Source organism: Amia ocellicauda, chromosome 2, assembly GCF_036373705.1.
Source record: "Amia ocellicauda isolate fAmiCal2 chromosome 2, fAmiCal2.hap1, whole genome shotgun sequence".
Taxonomy (NCBI): domain Eukaryota; kingdom Metazoa; phylum Chordata; class Actinopteri; order Amiiformes; family Amiidae; genus Amia; species Amia ocellicauda.
The window spans coordinates 20,398,435-20,418,874 of record NC_089851.1 but is presented as its reverse complement, the minus strand read 5'-3'; the positions used below and the strand labels follow the sequence as shown (position 1 = coordinate 20,418,874).

Sequence of the window (20,440 nt, the reverse complement as noted above, 5' to 3'; positions counted from 1 at the left end):
TTAACAGCTGAAGTTCAATGCTGGCTCCGTGGATCTGGAGTCTGGGGTGAGTTCATCCCTGCCCCAAACCCCCCACCCCCCGAAACTCATCACAGCCCAGTTTAATCCGTTACCCACTCTATACCTCCCCTCCAATCTATGGTATTTCACTCCTTGCACTCATTATTTCTGACCAGCTTCTTTGCTCCTCCACCTTCCATTAAGCACTATAGCTTTTCATGAATCCATGGCACCGTTAGTGCCTCCAGGAGCACAAGGCGTACTGAGCCAGACCACAGTCCAATCTCTTGCAGCTTCCAGTTCTCCCACGTAAACCTTGGGCCCAATAAAACATTCCCTGCTGGTTTCTCATATGGATGGAGGACTGTTTTCCTCTGTGTGGCAGACATTGCTGGTCTGACACTGAGCTGTTGATCTTATTCCAGTCTAACAGTGTTCAGGCCGTGTGGCAACACCTTCTCATAATGCCAGGTCATTCAAGTGATGAGGCCAGTAGCCAGTGATGAGGAGTGTGTGTATCAGTAATGCATTCATCTGTGACAGGGGTACTTATATCTTGTGGACTGAGGTTTGCATCCTGAAGCTCTCTCACTTCTTCAGAATCTACAGGCTCCTGACCATCGCCAACTTTGCTCCAGCCAGAGGTACAAACCTGGAATCATGATTTGTGCCAATGCATACTGACGCAGACAATCGGCTTGCCCTTTCCAAAGTACTCTCAGTTCTCCTGTCCGTCTCCATTCCTAGGATGTTAGCCACAGTATCCAAACTAGAGTCGCTTTCAACTCCCACTTTTGACTCCCCACTGTGTAGATAGATCACCACTTACCATTCAAGGGAGCCGAGCATAGTACATTCAAGATGTGTTGTTAATGAGGAGTATGCTTTTCAATTCAGCAGACCGATAATAACTCTAGCAGTGCATAACCCTAAATCTTTTTCATATGGCGAGTCCCTTTCTTTCATTTTTCCTTTTTTCTTAAGTATACGGTTTATTAAGAAGACAGCAATCAGACTCATGGGTAGGCAACATGGGGGTGGACTGGAGGGGAAAAACATACAATTTCCTGCCTTTAAATAAATAACGTGTTGGATCTTTATGGCTCTATGTACAAAAATATGTAAGACATCATGGAAGTAATTGTGATATAAAACAGATGTCACAATCCCCATCAACCTATTATGCAAGAGCCAAAATTGTGAACACAATGTTATTTTTTTCATGAACACCTCCATTTTCATGGTATCTGCATCCAGTGTGCCTATAGCCAAGACCTGCCTCTTTGATCTCTGTCACTCTCTCTGAAGCATGGCTATGGCCTGCCGAGTTCAAAGCCCACATTGCAGTTCTAGGATAAGGATGCAAAGACAAAGAATGACAGAAAATAATTATTAAAAGAAACAACCGATAAAAACATAATGGTACAAGGACTGGGGAAAGAAAACAGAGCATGGCCTCAACTTCAGGCAAATATAGTTTTTTGGGGATAAAAACACAAATCTTTTGACTATATTTGAAGCGAATTTTTAGCCCAAAATCCAAGGTTACTAAATTTGAAGAAAATCTCTTCAAAATGTTTTGAAGTTATGTATCTATTTTTTGGGAGATTCAACATGATGAAACTTGGTAAGACTTCCCAAACCTTACTTTGATATAATTTAAACACAATTTCAGTCACATTCAAATTTCAGTGTTCAAATCCATCATGCACCCATAAACCTTTTGAACTTCCACATCAATCTACACCAAATGTATATATTATTCGTTTTTCCCCCTTTTTTATAATGCCCAATTTACATTTACAGAGTTCTTCTTCAAATTATTTAGGTTTCGCTGCATTTGAGACAGTTCTGCAATTGTAATTGCCACTAGGGACTGAGGGCCATTTGTTTTGTGTCAACATCATGGGGGTTTATTTGCCATAACTCACTATGCTGGCGAGTACCTCTTTGTAGAGAGCTGTAAGTCAGGTGTTATACAGCTCTGAAGGTAAATCTGTATTTCATCTTTCATCTAGTTATTCTCACCACATCAATGCAGCGTACAGGGAAACAGATCAAAAGTAATGTCTACGTTAGAAAGCAAACCAATGCAGATGGACATCTTACGGAAGAAGTGAAAAGAGTGAAAATGGGTTGGAGAACAGTTGGAAGAAACAGCATGCTATTGAAAATTACCATTTGTCTGAAGACAAAAAAAGTATGTTATCAATGCATCTTACCAGTGCTCAGTAATGACACTGACGTTGCAGGAGAAACAGACCAAAGATGGAAAAATGGAGCCCAAGAGATTAAACAATACCTAGAACAGACTACACAAAATAATACACTTTACACTTTAATAACCTATGTCACTTGCTTGGAGCTGGTACTTTAATGCCATGTCAAATATTAATGGCAAGAAAATGGCTTAGCTGTAGTCTTTAAGGTTGATAAGTTAAAAAAGGTCATTCATCATTTGGGAATATTTAACTGAGAGTTTAAAATAGATGTAAAATGAGGCCTACTGTAAAATGTGCATCTCAAAGTTCCTTTTAGAGGTTCAGTATTTTAATCTGCTAACCGACCCTTTATTGTGAGACTGCTAATGTTCAGACCATACTATTGTCCATAATGTAAAGTTACATTAGTGTCTCTAATATTGTGATAAATGGAGGTGGCAGAGATCTTCTTCTGTCATCGCAAATTGGTTACTAATGTGCTTTGCAGAATGCTTAAAGGAAAGGCCTGTGTCAGTACCAACACTGCCAATCCTTATATTGTAGCACAGCAATCTCTGTGCAGGTGGTAAAAGTGAAGTCGTCTAGCCCAATAACAGAGCTTGTAGATTTGTATAGGCCTAGTTTGAAATATTGGTGTTGGCTAGGGTTGGGGTTCAAGCTGTTGTTGGGTCCTAAAATGTACAGAATAAACATTCTGATTAATAATGAAGTGTTCGGTTAATTAATCATGTATGATATTAAAATATTAAAATTATAATGTTTCTGTTAGGTAGGTAAACATACCATAAGAACGCCTAATGAAATAGAAATATGTTTTGTAACAAATGTATTTAAGATTAAATTTATTCATGCATGTCTTTTTTTTTTTTAGAAGAATTCTATGACAAACTTATTCATGCAGATTGGAACACTATTGTGCCAGGTTACGCTGGTTAGGACTGCCTTATAGTAACACAGTAAGAATTTCCTTACAGGTTGATTTATCAAAAGAAGAAATGTGAGCACATCCACATTTCTCTGACTGCAAAGCTCTCCAGTTCATGGTCTGATTAATTCTGGGGCATGACATTGTGTGCACTACAGTTATGTAATACTGGACGCTTTACCAGTTTTTCCGCAGAGACAAACTATCATAATGGTCGGAAACTCAACTGTTCTGTGCGTTATATCTTTATCTGTGAGTTTGTGGGAAACAATAACAGACTGAACAGGAGTTCATATTCCTTGGCAAACGGATACAGGAGATGTCTCCTGAGACAAATGCATCCAGACAGAAATAAACAAACTTTAGCAGTAACTGAATAATGGTTCCAGCTCTTTAGTACATACAACTGAAATTACAGTGGCATGATAGATTAATATACTGTAAAAAGCCCCACACACACCCACTGAGCATCTAAATACAGGCTCAGGAATTCAACTAATACTAACCAGATAGCTTTAGATTCCTCAGCCAAAAGAAAGGATGCTGTCCATTATTATTTTACAAAAGGCTACTGACATGTTTCTGGAAACCAGAAGTTAGTGTACAGCCTCATATCTGTTCTAAACTTTCGAGGTGAGAACTTCTTAGGAATTTAAAGCAGAACACTTGATTTTAATAACCTGAAATATTTGACTGCCTCCTAATACAGATAATTTCACTGACAAGCTTCAATATAATTTGCCCAGCAACAAACAGTTCTTAAAGTTGTTGTAAGCATAATTAGACATTTTTATGTCAATGAAAAATATCTATATTTCAGTCATTCATAATAACCAAAAACATGAAAACTCTTACTGAACTTTGAACAAACGAATCAGGGCATTCAATGTAATTGATTAGATTTTGGTTTGGTTTGATTTTGATTCAAGTTGTCGTTTTGTAAAACATTCCTCCTTGTGGATATCATTTTATACAAAGATCCTCCAATGCATAACATCACACAAGGTTGATGTACACTGAATTGTTTATTTACAGAGAAAGCTGGAGCAGAGCTCAAGTGTGACATGAGTTTACCCTTTGATTCTGGGGCAGGAAGTATGGCTTACTCAGACCTAAATTGGCAACTTGTGACAAAAAGCTTAACTTCAGACCACAGTCACTGTTATTTCCCTCTGTGCAAATTAAACAAACAATACAACCCCGGCCTACCAGTGCAATGCGCTTCAGATGAGGTGGATGCCAGGAAAGTTGGGATTACCAAGTCAAGGCGAGACAGAGAAGGGTTAACCACGCTCCTCCTGGGGACTAGTGAGCGAGAATTTATTTTGTCTTGTTCTCCATCTGCTTTTCATTACCTCTGCCCTCCACCTTCACTTTTTGTTTTAATTACCTTTAGGCTTTGTTTCAAACATATATGTCTATGTATGGCCATGGAATTACATGCATGAGAGGTTCAGATCGCTCTGTGTGGATAGTATGTATAATTGTATCAGCCTGTATGTTTGTATTTGATTTTGTTTTTTGGTAACTTTTCCCGTATCTTAAATACATGTGGGAATTAATGTCAAAAAGTGTATTTCATAGTCATGCAATGTACAATCGTGAGAAGAGAACCCACTATCCTTATCAGCAGATGATTATCAATATTTGGTGTAATCAGATAATGGTTGTAGATAGTCATTAACTACTTTTCATTGCTTTTCTGCAACACTTTAGATAAGGGGTTGCAAATGACAAATAAATGCCTTATAATTTAGAACATACTAGTAAGGTATGAATTCTGTGTGTTTAACCAGCTAGTTAATAGCATCCACTAATGATGCTAAGTGTTCTTTAATGAAATTATATATATTATTTAAAGGGCTGTTATTTTTATTACAGCAGGTATATTTCTTAGGATGTGAACTGCAGAAGGATAAAAGTTCATACCTAGCTGACAGATAAACTGATCTTACTAAAAAATGTTCAGAGGTTAAATGCTTTTATCATGTACATTGTTCGATTTTTCCCATCTGAAAATAAATACCCCTTATCCTCATGAAACTACATTACCACATATCAGAATGCAAGTACTATGTATTACAGAAGCAATTCCGTTATGCTCTCAAATGGAATCCTTACTTTCTTTGGATGTCAAAATGTACCTCCTGGTTTAATTCCCAGTAATTTGGACTTCAAGGTTTAAATAGTGCTGATTCAGTCCAGCTCAGATATCAAAAGCAAGATTAGGAAATACAAAGTCAGTGGGCAAACCAGATTAAATTATAATGTAATTCTACCTTACAGTAATTAATCAACAATATCACTTTAGCCAACTCTAAACACTCAAATTTCACATTAATTTCTTCCAGTCCTATTCTGTCTCAGAATCTCCTAAAGTTATGGGCCCAGGCAGCAACCCTGTGTACCAGACAGAAGATTCATCAAATTTGGATGTAATATCAGGAGCGCATTTTATACCTGGCCATGCCTGTCCCCAACACTTCTACTCACATAGTCCCAAAAGAAAAGCCAACAGCAATATCACAAAGCCTACTGATTACTTTCAGTCTGTGTGCCTTTCTATAGAACAACAAAGTTAGTGCTTTTTTATATATACACAATAGTCTATATCTAGGGGTTCTGGGAACCCCCTGCCCTGCTGGTTTTTGCTCCAACCGAGCTCTCAATTACTTAATTGAAAACTTAATTTAAATAATAATTTAAATTAGAGCCTTTAAATTATAATATATTTATGGGATTTAAGTAAAATATTGTATAAGAAAATTATCTTATTAAGGAACCAACTTTTTATCAGTTGCACAATTTAAAAAGTCAAATGTAAGCAAATGATTAGTTAAATTAAGGATTAAATTAAGCAACTGAGCGCTCCATTGGAACAAAAACCAGCAGGGTAGGGTGTCCCCAGGACCAGGGTGAGAACCACTGGTCTATACACAGACCACTACAATCAAAAGATAACTGATAAGGGAAACAAAATACTATATTAGTATCATCATGTTTTTAGATCTCAAATGGTTTCTTGTTATGTAATGTAACTGATTTAACTGTTTGTTGTAACCTGACTATTGAAAACGATCTGTTTTGCTCTGCACTGTGCCTGGAAGTCAGAACACCTGAGCTCTCCATATTAACAAGTACAGATAATTACAACAGGTTTCAACTGACAACGTCTGCACAATTTAATGTGTAAATAAATGTGCTGAGGGCACAAGAAGGTGAAAAACAATTTGCTGTGTAATTGAATAATCTGATACGATTAGAATCTTATTAATATACACTAGAACATACTTTGAAAGGAACAGTTTGTGAATCCTGAAAAGGGACTTCATAACCCCTGAAAGAGACAAAGTCAAGTAAAAACAACTTTGAAATGCACCAACAGAATGGTAATCAAGGACACTTTTGTCATCAAAGCACAATGAGGAGTTGGGCATTAAGAGCCTCTGCTTGGAGTGCTTGTTGGGCCCTGTGGACTAGACATCACACGTTGAATCTGGACTATCACATGAACATGATCAATTCAGGATTTGCAAATCATTGTTGTGGTTCCAAATACATTAAAACAATAAGGTTTTAAAGTTTAAAATAAGTTTTAAATGTAGACATCATTGGTTGAGAATTATCTGAATAGTGAAATGTAAAATCAGTTTATTTTAATAATCGGTCATTGCCTGATTAACCAAGCTATGGCACAGCTGTGATTCTGTGACTGGTCTGATTTCAGCTACCAAATGTTCACAGCTGGTGGTGTCCAAATGAACTGCAGCCTCTGTCCCACACTATAAGGGACTTCTGCCAAACTATGATAACAGTCCTCTGTCCAAAGAGGATAGTTTTTATAATTAGTAAACCGTATTTCATAAGTTACGGGAACAAAAAATGGTTAATAAAAATTGTTGACCCATGTTCTCTCCATATGAACACATTAATTAATCAAGGGAATGCAGAGAAGACAAAGGTCTTGAAGACTATAGCTTGGTGAGACAAACAGTAATCTGTCTCATAGTCTGTCTCATTCTCAATGCTATGGCGAAGTAGAAAAAATAAAACTAGTGGACTGTGAAGAGCAGCGATAACTGAAAGCATGCATGACAACATGAGAGAAGCAACACAACAACGCAACCGTTCGTGGAAAGTGCTGCATATTCTAGTTCCTAGTCTTTGATTTAGATGAGCCAAAGGTAAAATAAGTCAAGAAAAATGAAGGGCTGCATAGCTTCTTTAAATGTACATGTCTAAATATGTCTTTCTATTGTGTGCATTTAATAAGGCATGCTTTATTTAAACCTATGTGAAAGGCAACTCATTGAAAAGGAAAACAAGAGGGACCCAGCACAGGCCAAAAAAAAAAAAAAAAAACATTAACAGAAATGGAAAGGTTTCAAATCACCATATACTGTATTTTGGCTGGGGTGTCAGAGCTGAAGGATCGGATCAGCTTGTAAGGTTAGCATAGCCTTTCTTCTCTGGAAGCCTGGTTTGATTACTTGTCTACATTAATACCATGACCCCAGTGCTGTTGCCAAGACATGTTAAATAGTCCCCCAGAAGATCAGAGCTCCAGCCACGAAAAATGTACTCCTGGGGCAGTAAGATCACATCACTTCTGAAGCATCAATGCTGTAGTGTTTCAGCATAAATTGTAACAATATTCATATGTGATTCTTTAAGTTGTATAAGTAATAAATTAATGGTTGGATGTATGGGTGAATCCTGCAATATAACTGTGATGAATTCCAGGACTATAAGCATGATCTCCACTGATTTTTAATTGTACAAAAAGACAAGCATCTCTGTAATCATTTAACATGGGAGACTGCAAAGCAAAAACCTTTTGAATAGGACATCCACGTACATCAGAGGAAGATGCTGCCCCTTCCATCACATGATGATACTACAAGGACCTGTCTCAGCATTTTTTTAAATACTTAAACAACAGGGTACAGTGGGAATGTGTGCCGGAAATATGGACTATAAATACAGCAAAGAATGTTAACAAGCAGTCTAGGGAGAACCTAAACTCCTCTGCAGATGGAAATGCTGGCTCTAAATTACGATGCTGAATGTTTCTTATTAATAACAGAAGGCTAGCCATTTGAAATTCTTCTTTGATTTAAAAACCTTGTCTGTCTTCATATACTTAATCTTCCTTACTAAACATATCTTTAAAGCCTGCAGACCGACAATTGTATCATAGTACACAGGGCTCACTTGAGGGTGGTGTAACAGGCAACACCTCAGCCTGGAGTGTTTGTGCTAGCTATACCACCACAGGTGAGCTGGCATTGAATCCCACCTCTGCCACTACAGGCTTTGGCCAGTAATAACCAACAGGCAGCACACAACTGGCCAAGTGAAGGAGGGGGAAAACTGGCCAAGGGAGAACTCAGTCCTCCACAGTCAAGCGACCCCTGAAGCATCTCAGGTGCCTGCAGACTCAGGATGTTAAGATCTACAATCTACATCAAATCCTCTTATTGATGAGGTTGACGCACAGCTGACATTCTGGATTTGCAGCGGATAAATAGTGCTTGGACAGCGTGTGGGTTGGAGGACATGTGCTTTGTCTCCTTCCCCTTTAAAAAGAACTGGGGTCGTAGTGTTGAGACAAGTTTAATTGGCGATTCAATACGGGGGAGAAAGAGGGTGAAATAAATGTATATATCAATATAAAAACTAATAAAAAAGTAATTGTAGTACACAACACTGTAAGGATGTTTAAGTTATTCAAAGAATGTGTTTGAATTTTTGTGAATGGAAAGCAATACATTCTCTCTCTTCCTCAAGGGATATTATAAACAAAATACATTACAAAAAAAAAAACCACTTCCAAAAACATCTTCACTTCCTTTGAAATAAATACAGAAAACAAAAATAGAAGAAAAAGCCTGTTGGCTTAACGCTTACTCTCAACATCCTTTTCATTCAACACAGACTATATTGTCCTTTATTTTTTTGTGTGTGCATTTGTTTGTTTTTTTTGGTTGCTTCTAATGATGATGTCATTGAATGAGATGAACTTGACCAAGGATGAACACATTTCCCAGAGTTGTTTCAATTGTGGATTCTTTGCAACAACAGCATGGCAATACTTAATTTCCTTAAACAAATCCACATTCACTCATTTGCAAGTGCTCTCTAGTAGGCTTATTAATATCTTTGTTCAATGAACAGCTGATTTTAGATGTTTAAAATGTACAGGTATATAAAGCATAATAAAATGATCTAAGAATGTCTACGTCTGATTCTGAACTTTAGTCATGCCTTAAAAAATAAAAAGTCAAAATGTTAAATCAGTTGACCTTAAAAACAGGAATTACAGTGCACGTCAATATGTATCAATAAAGTGAATGCTGGCTACTGTCATAACTTTGGAGACCTGGGGATATTGGATTGTATTCATGCACAGCCCACAACATTTGTGTAGTGTTCCAAGGAAAAACTGGATGCAGTCAATTAAAAAACAAAAAACTAACAAGAAAAACATTTTTTATCTGATCGGCAGCATGAATTTAAATGAAAAGCTGCTGTGAAATGATCCTTATAAGGAAACTGGGATCAGTGCCATCATTGTATCTATGAATGAAAAGTGCTCCTCACGAACTTCTCAGGAAGGCTATGCACTTGAGCAGATTCCTGTCTAGTAAATAGCAGAGGAATTGAACACTGGTTCTATGGGATGACCCACATGGGGCAGTCCCCAAGTTTGTTTGCTGTCCATTCTCAATTCCTCAACCATTCAAAAAACAATTCAACCATCACCTTCAGACTGAAGAGTGTAACGAACCCTGCATAATATATTGGAACATTCTAGAAGTAGACAGTGGTGCAATAAAAGAGTTTACAGTCTAAACAGTTCTAAACAGAGACAGTTTAAACAGTTCACTCTGAATAAATCAATGAAATTACTCATTTTATATTACAGCCATGCTGCTTCCTCCTGTAGTATTTGAAGAAATAACAAAGGAAAATATTTCAATACTCCCAAACAAGATCCAAGATCCCCAAAAGCTGTAGGATGCAGTTCCATTTCAGTACTTCCTTCTTCAGTGTTGATACAAACCCATTTATTTTTGTAAAAGCCTTGAAAATACAAACTCAGGGTTTAAGCTACTGCATCTGACATTTCTGTTCACAATGTTGTCCAACCATATCCATCAGCCAACAAAAGGCCAACTATCAGCTTCCCCACTTCAGAGTGAGTCTCGCCAGCCTCAAAATCAAGCTCAACAATGGTAGCAAGGGTTCCTTACATGTATTATACCATTGCACAGCAGAGCAGAGTCCTTGGAAACACATGAATAAGTCCTTCACTCCATCAGAATAATTTGATTATCTTCCTTAATGGACTCAAATAGAAACTATCTAACCCAAGTTTTAGCTCTATGAACTTGCTCCTGTAGTGCAGACTGAATCTCACTTTATATCTTACACCAGTTTGCATACTAATAACAAACATCTTCCATTTCTAATACTCTTATAGTTCTGCACGCCTTATTTTCACCTTTACGTGCTCTTAAATGCATATTTAATCAGTCCAACATTTGGAGTGGTCTTGTTTGCTCCAAACTGAATACATAATTCATACAACCTGGCAACCTGGTTGTAAACATGCAATAGCTAACAGATGCACTTCACAGAACTGTAAATGCTAGATGACGAATGGTAATCAAGAACAACTTTTATTTGTGTATTTATTTATTTATTTATTTATTTATTTATGTATTTATTTACTTACTTATTTCAAACAATCCAAATCTTAATTGGGAAAAGATTTACAATTCGGGGGGAGAAGGTAAATGAAAGGAGAGAATCTGTTTTTTGCTGCATCACAAAGGCATGCCAACAGATGGATTAAATACAGATAGACAGTATATTGCAAACATCATTTCACATGTTGTCTGATAAAATGCCAGCTCAAACACTAGGCCCTTGTGCAGGAGGTAGTACATTGCGGAGTGGGAGCGCTCCAAGTTCCAGTGAGCGGTGATCGCCTCGGACACTTGTCACACTGCTCTGCATGTGACACGGCAGCTGGCACAAGTTTCTCAAAAACACCCCTCTCTCTGCAAATATTCCACAATTGCAGTGTCTTTGTTCCCCACTTAATGTTATGCAGCCCATTTATAACTCTTCCATATATAACCCGGAACATTTAAGATTTCCCTTTCTTGAAATAATCCCATAACTGTGAAAGAGATCTGTGTCTCCCCCCCAGGAACATTTGATTTTAACAAATAAGGCTGGCTATGAATCGTACAAACTTGCTAAGAAGCTTATGAGTCATCTATGGATTGTATCTGAAATAAATGAAACAAAGCACATGCTGGAGGCCTGAACTTATTTGCAGCACTCAATTTATGTAATCCAGAAAATCTGTCAAGACCCTGGGGACATCCTTAGCTACAAACCATCTATTCTGGTGGTGCTGAGGCAGTGGTTTATTTTAATAGGATCACAAAGCTCACGGGTGTACAGTAATTCATTAAATATTTAGCATCAACAACATAAGAATACAGACAAGAGAGTCAATATTAAGATTACTAACCCTTGTTTTAGGGACATTAAAAAATAAAAGGCTCGTTTGTATTTGGACACCTACATTGCTGCTGCTCCATATAGCGCCTACCCCTAAGTGAACGACTGACCAGTTATGGTTATGGCTGGGGAGAGAGAGTGTGACAGGGCACAGCAGACGACAGAGGAAATGGGGAACACAATGTAAAGAAGGGTAGGTCCAGGAAGGAAGGAAATCTTTGTCGCAAATGGACACCGAAACAAAAGCAAATGCACTTTAGTGTGGTTAAGACACATTCCACTTAGTATCACAGGACAAGAATACTCATACTCATACAGGGCGTATTCGACAGTATACATTTTCTTATTTTTTTATAAATGAAGACAAAAAAGGCATGGTTATCATCTGGGACACATATACCCCTGCATTGTTAAAATGGTTAACTATGCTAACAGTTCTCCACAGTGAAACAAACGGAATCTCTTCTGTCATTTTAAATCTTCCAACCACATCAAAATATGAGCAAAGGCTTTAGCGTATGACGACTCACACAGAGAGGACAATTATAATTCCCATTTTAAAGGGAAAGTTTCAGAATCAGAACTAAGTACGAAGCCATGCCTGGAATTGCAGTACTGTCAACTGAGGTCAAAGTCAGGTCATTCTCATCAACCACAAGCTTACTTTAACACAGTGTACCTAATATTATTTCACATCTTGGTACAAATTATGTTTCTCACAAGTTAAGCCATTCCACATGTGTTTTAAATGAATGGTGAAAAATCAACATAAACAACTTGACAAAAATCTTTAATTTCAGTTCCCACACTGTTCCAAAGTCTCGGAAATATATATCCCCAAATTATACTGCACACTTGTAGCTCACCAAAACAGGAAATATTTCAAGACAAAATACTGGTTTGGGTTAGCCTCTGTCAAATTTAAAGCACACAGAAATGGTTACAGACCTATTTCTAAAGACTTTTAGTCATCCAGCATACCACTGAAAAAATACTGATCAAAATACTTCTTTCAATCATTCATAAATAAAACATTTTCAAAATTCAAAATGCACAGTTGATACAATAAGTATATAAATCATGCCCTTCTTTGGAACATACTATTTCATTTTAGATATTGATTATGAATCTACTTTTCAAGTGTAAAAATATACAAGCAGACATAACGACTGACTAACATTGTGCTGCAGGGGAAAGGTTAATGGCATTTCCATAAAGTTTAAAAAGTAGAAATAAAAAACTCCCTTCCCTTAAATTTAGCAGGGCAGTGTCACGCTTCAGCAGACATGGACCTTTTTGTAGGAGATATATTTCTGGTTGTTACATCACCACCCAGCTGGACGACGATAGCCTGGCCATAAGGACAAGGTGCTGGACATCCCCCCTCTGAGAGGTCAGCCAAGAGATCAGCACAAGGGCTATGATATGGGTCAAGCAGGATGAACAGAGAACTTCTGACTTGCAGTTAGTTAAATGATGTGGGGAAGATTGTCTTTCGTTCACAGTGAAATTTGCAAATTCCATTTACCAGTTTGCAAAATGTCTTCTGCAGATTTAATTTTATTTCCATTCCCATTCATATTCTGCCAATATTGGCTGGAAATACCAAATTACTTAATTGTGTATTTAGGTACAGTATTTTATTTTCAGATTATCTTTAAAGAGTGCAGAAATGGGTCTTCACACAATGTTCTTATGCTTGACTCCACTGAAGTGTCCTCTTTGCAAAAAAAAGAGCAAACTGTAAATATAAGATCGCATGTACCTCACTTGGAAGAAACTGGGTCTAAAATCATTGAGGGAAAGGCTTTGGGAGGTTGGTACACCTATTGTTTAAAGAAAACGACAAAAAACATGGTAGGTTCGTTTAAGCGCACTCTGCACATTGCACGCTCTCTGGAATTACAGTGGAAAAAGCTGTGCACTGATTAGTGAGATTGGAATCTTAATTATAGCGCACATACTAGAGGAAAAAACGTCTCATCAACAAAGTGTTTTGAATAATGGACGGAACTTATGCAGCCCGTGATCCCGCTGGCTTTCAGCTTCAGGAAAGGGATTGTTCCACTCGCCCGTCTGATAACCAGGGCCTGAGCAAGGTGTGTTTTCCTCACCTAATGTACCTGAGTGACACCTCTGCTTTCTAAATTGGATATTTTCTAATGCATGACGTAACAGTTACAAGATACACTTAATAACAGAAAAAGTTGTGTTCATGTTTCCACAGAATGATTCTAAGCTGCTTTGTAAAATTGCTTTTACTTACGGGGCGAAAAAAGTTTTGTAAAAGCAGCTTATGTTTCACATGGACTATCAACAGGCCTATATTTCAGGTTTGTGCTGAGAACCAATGACACAGGTGCACAATCGCTTTGGATTAATCTTTATCAGAGCCAAGAGAAAAGGTAAAACAAACAAAGGGAGACTTCCAAGGCAAATTAAATACATTTAAAGTCCAAAGGCATTAAGAAGGAGCTAAATATATATACAGATGCTGTAAAATTATACTATTATACTATTGTGGGGTATTTTCTGTTTGTTTTATGATTTTTTAGGATTCCAAAGAGTCCATAGATTAACTGCTGACAGGAAATGGATGAACGCTTCTGAACCTTTAAGACGGAATGGGTTTATTGCCTGCCTTCAGTCATGCTTGTCTGTTCAGGGGAAATTAAATCCCTCAGGCGCAAATATACTTTTGCACCAATATGTCACACATAAAAACAGAGACCTCAAAAGATGTAGGTCCGATGCTTGAAACTAGATTAAGAAATTAATTATGAAGAAACCAGGGCAGTGGCCACACTTTGTCAGCTGTGGTGGAGACTGGGTACAACAAACGCATCTCAGAATCATGTCATAAGGACAGAGGGATGGATTTTATAAAAGGACGCTGGCTGTTTGAATATCCCTGGAGATTTCCAGGACTTGTGGCATGGGGTCTCCCACCATATGAGCTTCCATTCTGGGAGTTTTATAGAGCGGGCTCTTATTTCCAGATGTGGCATTAAATATTGCAAATGATGAGCTCCCTCTATGAGGTTAATTATCGAACAAGCAAAAGCAGAAAATGTAATGCTGCTCTCGAGAGGAAAGTGTCTCTGAGGAAACTATTAAAACAAGAAGAGAGTAACCCCCCCCCCCCAAAAAAAAAAACTCTAATTCTAATTTATTGTACAGCAATACATTTAAGAAATAGCTGGTATTTTCAATGTGGTCAGCTGGTAGTGCCACAGGTCCCTGCACGTGAAAGTTTCAACGGGACCACATAAAGAGCATCAGGGGCTCCAGGGAGTGCATTACGCTGATCTTTTTCTTTCATAACCAGCACATAAACTATTTTAAGCAGACACCTTAACTGCACCCACATTTCTCTACAAATGTCTTATTGTTCAGTTTATAAGGATTTCAGATGTGTGAAACAGAGGAACAGTATGATGCAGGAAAGTCACAAACCCTATTACTTAAGAGGAAAAAATGTGTTGTTATATGTGCATCAGAGCAAGGTACTGATACAATAAAATAGAGATGCAAGGTCATGTGGCAGAGAACTGACAATTCTGTTGTGACATTTTGGGAAATAAAAGCACTTTCCTAGGACCAGACAATCTTGAGAGGAGTATGTATGCAAGTATGCCACTATAAACCTTTGCCCAGAATGCTAGTCAGGCAACTGACTGGCCATTGTTTGCTATTTTTCCCAGCCTCTCAGGAATTCCTTCATCAGGAAATATAGTTTACATAAATAGGCACCAAACCTTGGCCCTCACGTCACATCCTCATTCAATCACCTCTTGCATCCGTATCCCATCAGGGAACCCTATTGTGTGGACAAGACCCCCCTTCCCTCACACATAAACCATCCAAAAGTGTAAATTGTCTGTTAAAAATATAAAAATCCATAGTACACAATTGCAGAGCCCCTTCAGAATTCTAGACCTTAGTTTTCCAGGGTTCCGGCTGCCTTGATAATACAGAAATGTAATCAGTCAAGGACCTACAGTTATGTTAATAAAGACTTTGATCCTGCAAACTGGAAATTAGTGCTGCTATGCCTTGAACTATAAATGTCTGAATAAAATGAGAACACTTCTGAAAACAACCTGGCTTTCAGGAACATCAAACAAACTTAAATTTCTTTTCAAGAGGAATAAAAAGATACTTTCCAATAAAGCAAAGCCCAACAAGTACCTTTTTGTATCACTGCTGAAAGCCAGAGTAGCTCAGGAATTTAAATAAAAAGTTTATATCACTCAACTGAAATCCAGGTTAACATCAATACAAATACAGCATCCAAATATAGGGTTTCTGTAGGCCTGTATTATAATCTGGAATGCATCATCTTCTATTTATTTCATACTAATTGTAAATCAAGTCAAAGATAGATATAGCTATAAATAAAGGTTTCAAACGTCACAAAAGAAAAAGGACTGTGTACTAAGACAGTTGTTTTGAAACAAACTAATCACTGGGAAGCCCACATTCATTAGTTTACAGGGTTTATGTTGACATGTTTTATAACTTCTCTGAAAATGTGCTAAAAAAGTAGCAACAACACTGCTTAGAAGCTCATATTTATACGCTCAGAGAGACATACTCCTTTGTATTGAGAATTATTTCTGCATTGAAATGATTTACATTTCGTTTTTTCAGGTAACATTTTTCACTGTTTTAGAGAACTAAAAACAGACTTCAATTTTACTTTATGGGAACATAAGCAGTCTAAGGTTTCCATGCTTTACTCATTGCATAACAGAATATGAGAACATCAACAAACATTTCAGTAAAATGTCTTTTAACCTTACAAGGGACAACATCTGAATCTTCCATGCAACTGTGTGCAACCCCTGGGATTCACACAGGAGAGTCCCGTGTTAAGGGTGACATTTTACTGCATTATATTAGAGTTACTAAGCTACAGCATTTTGATTACCCAGAACAAGAACATTTCTCAATACCTGCCTGCATTGGAACCATCTGTTGCTGAGGTCTTTGGAAAGGAATGTTCTCATGCCTGGGAAACAACGTGCCTAATGACACTACAACACTGACAGAGATCCCAGGGACTATTTCCATTGCCATAACCATTACACATGGAGAAATATCACAGTACAGTTACGTCAGATATACCTAGGCCACAAGGACAATTGACTTTTACTGCAGATTTAGGTCTATCAAGGAAAAAATTCTAAAAGACCTCAGGTTTTGAGACCTTCATCCCACTAAGCCATCAGCAAAGCATCTTCAATACAATCGGTCTTGTATACATACACATCAAACAATTGTATGTCCGAACGTTTTCTTATTAATTTTAGTGGTATATGTTCACGTTGATGTAGATCAAAGTAATTAAAAACCTTGAAATTACAGTGAATTACAATGAACTAGACAAATCTCTGGGAACTTTGTCTGCATGATTTTGGCATACTTTAGAAGGCCCATTAATGCTTGTATTTCATTGTTTTTATTAAGCAGCTTAGTATTGAATTTACATGCAGTATCAGATCCCAGCCCAAATGTTTTTAATTCTGCCTCCACCTGTAACTACCCTAGGCGAGTTTTCTGGTTATTTATTTTTTGGCAAGGACTCGGTCACAGGTATTGCAAAGCAGGATTTCCTTAGGGCTGATTTTGTCAAAGGACATTCCTATGAAGGCAATTCCGTCTCTACATAGATAACACTGAGGGCTTTTGACAACATTAACATACATTTTCATGTTTATATGAAGGATGCTCTGCTGTATTGAGATCCTGCAGTTACCACAGCTATGAAACACTACTAAGAGTCTCTCATCCTGCCCAAGACATTCGGAAAGTTTTGGTCTACCGTGTGGTTTTTGTCTATGAAGATCAGGAAAGCAGTACTGCTATTCATGCATGCCCTTTGACTATAACTGTCCACAGCCAGAAGAGTCAAAACACATAAGGATGACCCAGAAAATAGGAACCATAATAGTTCACAATGAGGCTACTACATCCCATAGGGTGGGAGAGTCTTGCAAAAGTGGCTATAAGGTACAGTACTGTCATGTAAATCATATATAAAATTAAAATGTATCTTGTTACAAAACCAAGAAAGCAAAAAAAAAACGTGATTTAATTATGTAATTTGATCTGAAAGAGGAAACTGTGGGCCCTTTCTCTAAAAACGACTCAAACAACATTATACCAGAAGGTTTATTAAAGCCAGAAACACGGATTAAAAGGAACAACCTCAACTAATTTAGGTCTTTACTCTATTGGTTTAAAGGCTCCAGGCACCCAATTGTTTCAGTGTAAGCCTGTGCAGGCTGGAGCTCCTCTCTTACTCAATCTGCATTAGCATGCGTCAAGGTGAACAGAGGTATCACTGGGTTCCCTGGTATAAGGAGCTCTTATCTGAATTTCCAGCAAAAATTCAATCTGGTTCAAGAATACACGGAGGACTAGTTAAAAAGCAATTCACCTGCCAAGTTAAAATGGAGTTTCTTTGAAAAAAAAAAATATATATATATATATACACACAATACAATCGAGCTTCATTACATTGTTTCCACTATTACAATAAATAAGCAAACATGTATTTTAAAACAATAGCTGGAACTCATGCTTCCGAAAGAGCGGTCACTGAACAGGAAACCAACGTGAAACAGGGTCTGGGGTGAAATATTCCCCTGGAAAACCCCTGTCCTCATGTGTTAAGTTGAATATACTCAAGCTGCGGGGTTTAAACTGGAGATACAGGCTCCCTGCTAATGCACACATGCATTGACAGGCAATGCACGATCCGGGCGCTCAAGTGACCTGGGAGCTGCTGCTCGCCTGCCAGTCCCACGCATATTAAGTAGTCTCGTTGTTTGCAAGTTTTCCCAGCCGAGAGTTAGGACGGTTTACAAAGCCCTATAGCACTGGCGTGAATTGTGTTAAACATGTATATAAACTCACCGAGAGAAACTCCAGTGTCCCAACATAATCTCTTTCCGTCTTCAACAGCTCGTTTAAAACACACACTCGTAAACGGAGCTGCTTTTCCAAATCTTTCCCGCTTTCATGCCTATGTTCTGCTTTCCCTTCTTCAGTCATTTTCTCCGGAGCTGGCAGTCTTTAGTCCAATTCCCAAAAGAACGGGACAAGAATAAAAAAGACACGCTTCAGTGCGTTAAACAAAAATGTTACATGGCTCAAAAAAGGCGTCACAAACTACAAACAGTGCTTATTTAGCGTCACAGTAAAAAAAAAAAAAAAAAAACAATAATGCTATAATAATATCAAACTAAAAAAAAGTTTCTGAATGGACAACCAACTGATGCAGACCGGGGATCCTACACTTGCCTGTTTAAACTGAGCAACACAAGCATTTGGACATTAATCAGCTACTTGAGTCCATGTGACTCCCAAGACCTCCATCCTAAATCCAACCTCCTTCCACCAAAAAAAAAAAAAAAACTGGGGGAAAAAGGACAGGATATGTGCCTGGGAATGTGTGCCAGTATACTGTCTGACAGCAAGGGGGATGTTGGTGACTTGGGGGTTATTAAAATGTAGCTGTTTCCCAGCAGCACCAATTAAGCGTTTGTGTCATATTATTGTAAGTTATAGTAGAAGCCTATTGAATTTATTTAAAAATACAATTTAAAAAGTGCTCAAATTACACGTAGGTCACTTTAAAAAGTAACGGCTTGCTTGTTACTTTCATGGATTGTGTTCGTAAAAGTTGCAAGTATTTATTCCAGCGTGTGCATAATATTGTATTTCGTTACTTTGTGTAGCTAACTTTTAAACTATTGTCGTTTAATAATTCAATGAAACAAGTTGAAAAACGATTTGTGTACATAAACAATTGCTGATAATATAAGGATCATGATGTTAATTAAAAATGTGTACAATGCAAAAGTTATTCAATTTCTCTTCAAGCTTCATACTTATGTTCCCAATATAGTTTTATTTGTAAGAAATGCTTAAAATGTTTTCTGTGCTACTACTTAGTGCGTTAATAATAAACATAGGCCAAAAGCCGCATTTACAGATAACGTTTCCAAACCAATGCAAATAATATGCAAGTTTACATTTGTTAAGTTTGTTGTGTGAGATGTGTACTGTTAAATATGAAGTCAAATTCATCAAGTGATCATTTCAGAGTTCAGTTTAACAACTGTGAGAAGTTGTGGGTGGTTAAAGTTAATTAAAATTGAACCACACTGCAATTGTACTACTAATATATGATTTAGGTCTGTGATGGTTTGTTATTCTCATACATAATCCATAACAGATATACTTAATGAACAGGCAAGGTTCCAGACAAAGTGTCATTTCTTGTAGGAGGAATTTAATAGATTCAAGGCTTAGGACCCACTATGGAAAGCGTCACAAACCTACTACAAGTCTCATGAAGAAAACCACATGTGGGAAACATGGCATATATCTTTCTAGAGACAGATGATAAACATACAAAGAACCTATGCTAGCATGAAGTCTCAGCTTGAGTCAATAAATAAGTTCCAGCTGTAGATTGTGTTTAAAGTAAGAGATCAGTATGATCTGTAATTCTTCACACACCTCTTAACGATCTGACCCTTCAGTTCCTTAAATCCACCCCAAATTATATCATTAAAGCAGTAGTTTGTATCTGTTATATGTTGGCTAGCCTTGTAATTTTTCCCATTCCCTGTATGGTGTGGGATTTGGTTACTATTTCACATTATTCACCTCAGTCAGTTGAGTAGTTAAAATAATTGCATACAACAAACATTACAGAATCACCAGGTTCAAGAAA

At 37.5% G+C, this 20,440-nt stretch overlaps 1 protein-coding gene across 1 annotated transcript in view; it reads right to left on the bottom strand.

Moving 5' to 3' along the window:
• prex2 (phosphatidylinositol-3,4,5-trisphosphate-dependent Rac exchange factor 2) overlaps positions 1–19,097 on the bottom strand; it is a 112,936-nt gene extending 93,839 nt beyond the window's left edge. The window contains exon 1 of the mRNA XM_066720793.1: positions 18,613–19,097. Coding sequence (XP_066576890.1) covers positions 18,613–18,750 — 138 coding nt within the window. The 5' untranslated portion in view covers positions 18,751–19,097. The remainder of the gene's footprint in view (positions 1–18,612) is intronic.
• Between the last annotated feature and the right edge of the window lie 1,343 nt (positions 19,098–20,440).